Here is an 11346-nt window from a genome sequence, read left to right on the forward strand (position 1 = left end):
AAATGCGCAGGTGTGCGTGCACAGTCAGATAAAGACAGAAGAGTTCAGTGTTAATGGGATTCATCCATGAAAGGTCAGGTGGTTATTACGGTGTTTCATAAAGGCTCTAGTTGGTGAAATATAATCAGCCTAAAACAGGGACTGTACCATTTTATTTTCACGGTTGGGGAATAAATCAAACTTGGCCTCACAAGGAACTAAAGCTAATTATGCTGTGCTATTTACTTCTACAGCAAATAATCATGAGCCCTATAAAAATCTGAAAGTGAAAAATGTAAAGAATGGCTGGTTCTACAAAGCAGCATTGTGCAATATTGCAATATTATAATATAATTATAATATTAGCAAGCGGCATTATGGATTGCTGGCCTTACAGTGTCCCAGTGGAGTCGTGTGAATTTATTTGTTGTACATTTTCTAGTTTTATACTTCGCCTGTGCTCTTTTCGCTCTGGAGAAGGTGAAGGCTAAAAGTGATGCTGCACGCACTGGTGCAATATTTTCTTCTTCTATGTACTCTATACCTTTTTTTGTTGTTGTAAATTGTGTTGAGCAATAGCTCATCTAATCTTAGTTTAGTATTTTAGCTTGGAAGCATAGATTGAGGGAGGTGCATAAAGCTAAAATTTTACCAAATTTTTACCAATTTTTCCATTTGTTCCTTTAATTCTCAGTTAGCACAGATACTTTCTACAGTTTGATGAAGACTGATGCTCTTCTGGCTGTTTTTAGTTCTGAATTTGGTTTGGTATTGTTGTGTGTGTGTTTATGGGCCTGTATTTTTCTCATACTGAATGGTCCATGAATAATGTTATGTAGATTTTAGAGTATGGGAAACTCTGCGTTGTTGGACTATGTAGTGTGTTTGGCTGAGATTGCAAAACTTATTTCAAAGTTCATATTTAATGCTCGATGTGTTTCGTCCTATTTTTCTTTCTTGTATTGATTGAGAGACCGTAAAATGTTCTCTTTTCATTTTCTATTCTGTCAAGTCTTGAGCCGTCTAACTAAAAGAGCTCAAAAACTGTCTCTCATGCTGAGGTGTAATTGGTCTCCGTCTCTGTGTCTTGCTCTCAGCTCATGGCCCAATGAACATGAGTGCTTGCACATTTGGGCTAATGATTTTGAATAGTGATTAAAATGAATTGAAAAGTGTGCTGCTTCTTTAGTATCCGGACCCCGTCATCATTAGAGGCTTTCTTCCTCTCTCTTCCTCCTTTCCTCGTTCTGTATGAACAGTGTTAGTCGGGCAGGGGTTTGAGAGGAGGCCTGGGGTAGGCTTTCATGAGCGCAGGCTCAAAGGTTTCCCCATTTCTTGTAATCATGGACACCACTCTTCTAGCACTTTCACTGTCGTCTTCTGGCTCCTCAAAGGTGCCTTTGATTCTGTCCCATCTCACACCCAGGCCAGATAGTGTCGCATTGCATTTTTCCCCTCTCTTCTTCACCCCCTTACTTGCCCTTTGCTCTTTTCCCTCCTCCAAATCGAGCTCATCAGTCAGTTTTCATATTTATTGTTCTCGGATTGTGAGCTGATGTAGCACTATTCTTTTAATGCCCGGACGTTTCTTCATTTCCCCATCCACCCCTCTCCCCTCCACCTCCCAGTTAGCCTTGATCCACCTTTTTATGATTATCTTCTTTTCTGTGTTTTTCCTGTTCTCTCGTTTTAAATGAATTATGCAGAAGGCAGGAAATGGGGATTAAAGAGGAGCTAAAGCCAGTGCCAGCTTCAGTGGTTCACAGCTCCACACAGTCTCTCTCAGGATCATGAACACATCAGGGCTACAAACTAACCCTTTTCCCTCTGCTGACATTTTTCTAAGTTGTCCATCTGTTGCACTTTGTCCTTCACCATCCCTGCTGTGCCCAGCTAGTTTTTTATTCTCATAGACATTTTTTTCTCTCCAGTGGAATATAGTAATATGTTTTATATCAAGGAAGAAAAAATGTTAAACACGCAGAAGCAATTTTTGAATTTTAATTTTTCACTGCAATAAATGGATATGTAGCTAACTTTTGTCCACATGTCTGTCTTAGCTTTTTTACAAAGCATTTTTATATATATATTTTTAAACGTAAAAAAACCTAAACACGTTTAATAAAAGCCGCTTCTAAATTGAGCAACTTAAAAACAGTAAATTTGACGGCGTGAAAGTAATACAATTGGTACAATGCAGTGTTGCTATATTTCAGCAGTTTTGGGGAGTGTCAGTCCACTTCCACATCTTTTCTTTCATTTGATCATTTTTGTGAATTTAAGACTTTTGTGAAAAGATTGGCTGGAGAGTCGCATAACGTGGAGGACACCCAGTGAATAGTTTGTTTACACGGAGACACTGGTGGCCTGGAGGGAAATATTTTCCACACTTTTTCCACTTTTTCATTAAAGACTTATCACATATAAATAGTTTTTAAAAACCAATTCCCAGTGTTTTGTCGGTGTATACACGTTCTATTAAATAAACAAAAACGGTATCTTCACTCACCTGGCAGCTTGATTAATATAAATGCATATGAATCAATTATGAACCAGTATGAGTCAATATATGCTTTTGAGTTCAAAAGGACACACAGATGAATAAATGTATTACTCCAAACAAAGCTAATGTAAGTGAATAGAATTTAAATATTTAAGATGAAAATATGTCTCCAGTTTCTACTGCACACAAAATTATATTTGTAACTTTTTTGCTTCAAAGTTTTTAACCCGACTCATGCATCTGCAAAAAGTTGGGAATTTGACGTTTAAAAATTTTTTCTTTTTACCAGACACATTTTCTCACTTGCATGATGCAAAACTTGTACATTGAGTTTCTTTTGATGTTTATTATGTATATGTAGCACTTTTACTAACATCTGCCGTCGGCTAACCCGCGGCACACAAAACAATAAATAGTTAAAAAAAAAGATCACAACAAGCACAAGAAACAACTGAAAGATTTGACAAGACAAAAAAAAATTAAACATTAAAATGGAGCAAAAAATAGGTTAACAGTAAAACTTTAAATTTAATTTAAACTTTAAAATAATGACTGTGGTGACATTACTTACAAGAATGCTCCATCTTTGCAGATGCTGGATGCTGTCTATCACGGCACACTAAGATTCTTAATTGGTTGTAACTACCGTACCCATTGTTGCACTCTGTACTCATTGGTCTTCATTATCTGCACGTAGGCTCTCACATTGGTTCATTTTCATCTGTAAATCCCTCCTTGGTCTGCTACCTTCTTATCTCCTCCCACTTTTTACAGCATCATTGTAGTTACAACATGCACTCTCAGGACATCATTACCTGCAGCGTTCCCTCAGTGCTGACTGAACATGGCAAAAAGGCCTTTTCCTACTCTGCTCCTGCAACCTGGAACACCTTGCAACAGGAACTGAAGTTGTCCACCTTGATTTCTTTTAGGGGTGCACCGATTTATCGGCCCCGATTTCCTTAATTTTGGAAAATCGGAAATTGGCCAATACTTGCATAAGAAGCAGATTTTACCGATTATTTATATAAAAAAAAATTTTTTTTTTGGTTTATTTTAACAACAATTGTCTAAACTTCATTTATATTCCAGAGCACTACCTCATGGCCAGTTAAAACAAGTTTGTATTGTTTCTAAGATATTGTTCAAGGGTATGTTTTTAAAATAAGATTGGAAAATTGAAGGTGCATCGTGACCTTATAACACCTGACAGTGTCGCTTATAAAACATAATCGGTATCGGCAGGTCAGACTTTTTAGAAATCAGTGATCGGCCACAAAACTGCAATCGGTGCACCCCTAATTTCTTTTAAGATCTGATACTCACTTACCTGGACTATATAGTTTAGAGTCACTTGAGTTGCATTTTTGTGGAGTTTTTACACAAAACCCAATTACCAAAACAGGACATGGGAGAAGTAGCATGAAGCTGGAATCATAGTTCATGTGTTTCTGTGTCTGTTTAGGCATCATTTGTGGGTGTGTGCGCTTTATTTGTTTACTGAAAAGGTTCAGATCTTTGTTGGTAACTTCTGCTCATAATCACTTTACAGTGTTAATCAAATTTTCTCCACAAGCTCCCATGGTTATGAAGATGCATTTTTCTCTCTCAAATATGTATACATGTTCCTTTGGCTAAATGCCTTATATGGAATACATAGAGGCATCACACCTCACGGGTGTGACACATGGTTGTTGATGTGCATGCTCTGTATCCTGTGTTACTTATGATTAAATCAGCGTTAATTGTTTGACTTTGTTACTGTGGTGTTTGCATTACATTGTTGACTGAAAATGATGCTAACGCAATGGTCTAAAAATAACTTATTCCCAAAGAGATGAATTCAGTGTAAATGGTAATTATAAGTCAATTGCATGCATGAATTTAATTTTTGCATCATACGTTTTTCTTTAAAACATGTAAATTATTCATTCACGAAACGTTTCTTATTAGAGCACCAGCTATTTCAAGCTCAGTTGTAGGAAAAGCAACTGGTTGTTTAGTATCGTATGCAGTTAGCTTCCATCTAGGTCACATGTCTTAAGTATGCAAATACAAAGAAGCTTACGACATACACCCGTATGCAGCTCGCTCACCTTGCTGTGACCCACATTTACTCAGAACAGAAAAATATATGGAACTGCTTAAAACACTTGCTGGCGTACCAGTCATTTCTAAGGAAGATTTGTTGGAAAAAGGTTACCTAACTGCTTTGTTCAGGGTACTGTTGCTACCTGCTGTAGCTTTGTCTTGCTGCAACTTGAGAGGGACCGAAACAAAGAGTGTCAGATTTACTGGCATGACCTGGGTTCAGGTTCTACTGACACCGCAGAACATTCCATCAATCACTTACTGACTTGATTGTGAAGAGGAGTCAATATTGGCTTGTATTTGTGTAAATTTAGTGGTATTTTAAAGGAACTGTCTTTCTTATTGGTTTCCAGGGGTGTACAGGATCCAACTCTTCACACCATGAATATGGATATACATCCACAAGGACCTCAAGCAGCCGTGCCACCAGTATTTCAGGTAACTTTACACAGACTCAACAAACACAAGCCAAACTGATGACCACAGTTGTGCACTACAATGAGTATTAGTTGCAAGATAATATAGACCATTTTGAACTTTGCTGGGAGTTATGCCATACGGCTGTACAGGAATCGCATTCCTGTTGCGCCAAACTTGAAAGGTATGTCTACTTGTGCACATATATTATTTATATATACTAATATGCATATGTAAATCCAATTAATGTTTTGAGGTCTTTGTTTTCTGGGTGATGAGTACGATGGAAAATTCTCAATGATTAAATCATGAAATTATTTGCATTTATTGGCTTTTTCACAAAGGCTCTAAATTATTAAAGAAATGTAGAGGATAAAAACAGGACAACTTAAAATTGTTGCTATGATATGGTCTGTTTTTATCATGAACAGGGTTTTGAGTGCATACGGTCTCGTCAGGTCTCTTGTAAATGAGTCCCTGAACCTCAGTGGGACTAACCTGTATAAATAAAGGTTGAATGAATGAATAAGGAAGTGTGTATGTGTTTGCTCTAATTTGCCAACCTATAACCTACCTGATAAAACAAGCAATAAGAGATCAGATTTGCAGGTAAATACTGTGTAGCTGCATCTTGACCACAAGAACCTGTTCCTAAAAAGTCTTTTCAAGGTTTTTATTGTCATTCACATCACATGCGGTACATGAGGTGGAACAAAACTATGTACACAGGGTCCCAGTTACATCCAACAAAAATACAAATTGTAAAGAAAAACAGTAATGAGATCTTAGACATGAACTAAGAAATTCTCTAAGAATACACTAAATTAAGGATACACTAAACTAAGGATAATACACAAAATAATGCGCCAAACAACAGCAGCACGAACATGAGTCTGTGTGAGCAGATGAGGACTAATGAACACAGCAGCATAAAATAAATGTCTTTTATAAATTCCAACTCAGAACCTGAGTTTAGACAGAGTTCCAAGGGATATGCAGTACCTCCAAAAACAGTCTAGACTACCAGCTGCACTTATTTTAAAAAGCCAAGTAACAAAAGTGTCAGATGCTGGGTAAAGGTTTATAATTGTTACTACTGGTACATAACCACGGCTGGATGGAGATTTATTTTCTGTGAACATAAATAAAACTAAGGTTCTTGCAGGATTTAAGTTTCAATTAAGATTTTGGTTTGTTCCTTAATAATTAGTCCTTCCTGTTTCTTTGAAGCATCCCATCTTCTTCACACTAATATGTTGATTCTTCCTTCTTTCTTTGTGTCAGTCAAGATGTGCCCTTCAGTCTAATCATCCGACAGATGACTGTAGCCTGTGTGTGAGATGGACAGTAGTGGATGAATGTTGAGTTGTTGGTATTGATCAGAGCTCAGGAGGTTGGCAGAGCCTGGCCTTCCTGCATCGCTCTTTTTGTTCGATACAGCTCAAGCTTGTTCTGTGCAGATCTGGTCATTGTTGGGTTTTAATACCGCCCTCGAACATCAGGGACATTGATTTCTTTACAGGAGGATGTTTTTGCCTCCATAAGTATTGAATAGACTTTAAACAAAGAGGATCATCCATATGCCCCAGAGTAAATGTGGGCTCTTTTTTTTTTTTTTTGGAAAAGGGAAGAAATAACAGCGTTAAAAATAGGATGGTACTGGTTGTTTTGTTTTGTGTGTGTGGAAGGGCAAGGCAACATTAACACTGGAATTGTCAAGGGGGTTAATTTATTCTAAGACTTGTAATTGTAAAATTAAGCGTAATTGGGTTGCACACAGAAGAACTGTAGATAAAAGCTCTAATAATTAATTTGACTTTGGCAACACTTCCCCCACGCATACACACAATATTTTATTTATTTACTTTTACTGATCTTCCAGCTGTTGATTGTTTTATTGTTCTGCTTTAATGATTTATTTCACTGGTTTTCAATCTATTTCCAGCAGTTTACATCAGAATTAATTCTAAAGTTGTTTTTTTTTTTGCTTAAGGTACAGGAAGAACTGAACTTTTTATGTTGCATCATGTTTTTTGTTTTTTTTTCCTCACTCACACTGAACATGTTTGAACCGATGTCACATTTAATGGAAGATGGAGAAAGAGAAGGAAAGAGTTAGATTATGTAGATGGCTGTCTAACTAGCATCCAGATGGGTGTCTTTCAACAAGTCCTGTATCTGTTTCACACTTTTATAAGATTCAGTTTTGTTGGCAGACAGGAATAAAAAGAAGAAGAAGAAGAAAAAAAAAACACCAGCCTCCTCCTGAAGAAATCTGAATTGTATATGTGATGAAGGATACTCCAGATCGCTTGCAATATAATTTCTCTTGGTCCCGGAGGTATGATGCATATGCATTAGTTAAATGAGATGAGATGGTAAGATGTGCATTTTTAATGGTGCATTTGCTCTGGAGTGAGTGGGAGGGTTTCTGAGAGGCCCCTTCAGATCAGATTTCGACCGTCACTGCACAGTTTGACAGACACAGATCTGTCTGGAAGTACCGAGACAAGGCGGTGTGGTTGTGGAGCAGATTGAGAAGAGAGGAATGAGAAGCACCTTTGGGGTGAATCCTGCTGCTTTCACTGCCTGGCTGACTGGTTGAGGATGAATATTGCATGGTGCCTGCTCAAGGGGGCTGGTGGCTGCTGAGGGTGGGTGTTATCCCCTCCCTTGCTGCCAGTTGCTGTCTACGTCTTCCCCTGTATCTAACTTTGTATCTCTTCAATAGAATCCAAACAAATTTAATTAATTTTTTTTGCACTTTGAAAAGTGCTGTGATGTAAATTTTTGTATCAGCATATTGAATTTTGAAGATTATTTACTGCTTAAAGTATAAGAACCGATATAAATGATGATGTTGTCATCCTTATTAGGTTTTAGTCGACACATACATGAACACTGTATCTCAGATAACAGTCCAGTCATGTTGTTCCAGCTGGACTAAGATACTACTTAGCCCACTTGTCTTAATGGTTTATCTTTTATCTAGTTTGTGTTTTTGGTTCTCTAACAGTAAGTGTTCTTGTACTATAATTTCTGGATTATTGAGCGCACCTGAATATAAGCCGTGCCTGCTAAATTTAAAAAGAAAATTTAAAATTTTACATAAATAGGCCGCACTTGTTTATAAGCCACTGGTGTTCACGTTGTAACGATAGATTTACACAGAAAGAATAAAAAAAAAAAAACTTTTAATTAAATAAGTACCAGTAACACACACAAATGCAGTACATGTTTTTTCCTGAACAGTGCATGTAACACAGCTGATTAAAAAAATACAGTAGTCTACCAGGAAGTCATTGATCACTACCCCCCAAGAGAGACGTGTATTGGGCAGCTATGTGAGTGCCTGGGTGTGATGAAGCTAAATGTTTTTGTGGCATGAAGCTCGTTAGCCCATCAAAAAAAAATCCATAAATTAGCCGCAGCATTGTATAAGCCGTGGTGTTAAAAGCGTATGGAAAAAAGTAGCGGTTTATAGTCTGGAAATTACGGTAGTTTTATTGGTTGACCTTTATATTTTGTTGACCAAGTAAAATACCTTTTAGAACGCTGGTGTAAACTCACTGTGTTTACATTTTTGAGCTTCTATGTCAATGTACAGATTATATGTATGAATAACCACATTTTTTTAAAGGGAAGGGGAAGTCTGAGACTGTCGTCAGTGCATGTTCCCATACAATGGTGAAATTAGTTCTCTGCATTTAACCCATCACACTTGAGATACACCCAAGTGGAGCAGTGGGCAGCTATGTCAAGGTCAAGCCGTTTTTATTGTCATTCACACCACATGCGGTACATGTGGTGGAACGAAACTATGCACACAGGGTCCCAGTTACATCCAACAAAAATACAAATTGTAAAGAAAAACAGTAATAAGATCCAAGATATGAACTAAGAAATATGCTAAACTAAGAATATACTAAGCACTAATAGTACAAAACAATGCGCCAAACAGCAGCGCGAACATGAGTCTGTATGAGCAGATAAGGACGAATGAACATAGCAGCATGAAATAAATCAGCAGCATGAGATCAGCATCATAGTCAGCAGCACATATCAACAACCAAGTAGCATTACAGTGACTTTTTTTCACAGTAATTTTCACAGTAATCGTTTTGACTAGGGATTCATGAGTCTAACAGCCTCGGGGTAGAAGCTGTTCCTCAGTCTAGTGGTTCTACACTTAATGCTTCTTAACCCTCTGCCAGATGGGAGCAGGGTAAAAAGTATGTGTGCTGGGTGAGTGGGGTCCTTCATGATGCAGGTGGCCCTCTTCCTGCATCTGGAGGTGTAGCTGTTTGTGATGGTGGGGAGGCTGACTCCAACAGACTTGTAAATGTAAATGTAATGTACAGACATGTAAATGCATGGGGAGAAATTAGGGATTAGGTGTCATGCTCATAGACACCACAATGTAGGAATGGCTGGGAGTTGAACCGCAACTCTCTGGTCCCAAGTCAGCTGCCCTGCCTCTACCCCATCTCGGCCCCCTAAATGGGGTTTATAAATGACCCTAAATAAATGCCTAAGTTTTCAGGTGTTTTGGGTTTGCTAAAAAAAATGTTTGTGCTGTTTCTCATCCTCAAGCCTAATTTTACTTTGAGCAAAATGAGGTTGAAAACCTTTTTTTGTACCAAACCGTAAATTCCATGTCTTCAGTCTACAGTTTTATTAGATTATGTAGACATTTTTTGGAAATTCCAGTGTGTAGCCCCCCAAAACTGAGAGCTTCTTGTAGATAGTTAGCCTTTAAATTTAGCCCGTTTTTTTTTTTTTTTTTGCATGAATGTGCCCTGAGTTCTTCTCTCAGTATCTGCATTCTTCTTGGTCTTTTTATATGAGACAGCACCTCTCTAGTGCCGCTGGCCCTTGTGTGGCAGCCGTTGGCACTACTGGGCTGTCACATCACACCCTCTCCCCTCTGGTTCATGTCCCCCCACCACCCCCTCCTTATTTCCTTTTTCCTGTCTTCTGCATCCCGTCTTCCACTCTCCATGTGTCTTGTCAGTTGTGTTTGGCAATGGTGTCATTATTGGGCAGCCCATATCACACTTCTCCAATGAGCTGTCTGTCTGCTCCTTCTCTGTTTCTCGCTATACTTATACTCTCTTTCAATCCCCCTGCCTGTGACTAACCCATGGCTGATGTGTGTCACCTTTTTACCTTGTCCCTTACAGACGTTACCCACAATGCCTAGCACAACTGCCATTTAATCTTCACCCACTTCAGCTTGTTCCAATCCTAAATCAAAATTATGTAAAAAGAAAAAGTATGTACATCATATGAGACAAAACAGAAATGCCACTCAAGAGTTTTAATAGGCATGTAATATTAGGAATAAAAAAAAATTGAGAATTTTTTTTTTCCATCAGTTTTTTTTTTTTAATCTCAGCATTAGTGAGGTTTACCAATATTAATTTTGGTTTATATTATATACACATCATCACATACAGTAACATAACAGTCTCACACACAGGGTAACATGTTGTTACCATGGAAATAGACTGCAACAAAACCCTGCATTTCTGAACTGTTTTGATTTGTTGGCACAAAAGTCTTATACAGCAGCACAACAGAGCTGCTGTTCTACCCAAAGGCAAATTCTTCACAGAATCAAGCTTATCTGATCAATAACTCGTTAGCAAAACATTGTTTAAACCCTACAAGCATCTCTTTCCTACTTTAGGTAAGCATACACAAGCTTCAGCCTCATTTTCATCAAATCACTTCATCCTCTGACATTGGTTTCTGTGATGTCCTGAAGAGACAAGTTTGATTTGAAATGAACACAAAGAAACTGCAACATTTTTATTTTAGTTTACACAGAAACCGTTAATAAATTCTTTCTGTATGATCAAAACGTGTATTACTGTAGTTCTTCTTTCAGCTTTTCCTTCTTCAGGGGTCGTCACAGCGAGTCATCCTCCTCCATCTCACTCTGTCTTCTGCATCTGCTGTCCTGACATGAGATATAAAATGAGATATAAAATATGTTGCACTCATCTCCCGTGCAACATATTTATTTTGTTTTGAAACTGCAAAACGCAAAAATACAGGTTAAAAAAAACGTGGTTGGTGCGTGCATCTGCACATTTCCTCATTACATACTGACTAAACTTCTACATTACAACCAGAACACAACAATACACTTGGACTGTAAAACACATCAGTACTGTCCTCATCCCTGTTATAACAAGTGGAGTTACTTTATTTATATTTCTAGTTGTACAGTGCAAGTCACTGTTTACAATCACTATTTTATCATTTGATGTGTTACACTTACAACTCCATCCATCCATCCATCCATCCATCCATCCATCCATCCATCCATCCATCCATCCATCCATCCA

General features: G+C 37.9%; 1 protein-coding gene across 1 annotated transcript in view; it reads left to right on the forward strand.

Moving 5' to 3' along the window:
• nek7 (NIMA-related kinase 7) overlaps positions 1-11346 on the forward strand; it is an 80056-nt gene that overhangs the window by 18451 nt on the left and 50259 nt on the right. Inside the window, exon 2 of the mRNA XM_037697975.1 lies at positions 4927-5011. Coding sequence (XP_037553903.1) covers positions 4955-5011 — 57 coding nt within the window. The 5' untranslated portion in view covers positions 4927-4954. The remainder of the gene's footprint in view (positions 1-4926; positions 5012-11346) is intronic.

The sequence above is a fragment of the Nematolebias whitei genome, chromosome 3 (assembly GCF_014905685.2).
Source record: "Nematolebias whitei isolate Nwh7 chromosome 3, NemWhi1, whole genome shotgun sequence".
Classification (NCBI taxonomy): domain Eukaryota; kingdom Metazoa; phylum Chordata; class Actinopteri; order Cyprinodontiformes; family Rivulidae; genus Nematolebias; species Nematolebias whitei.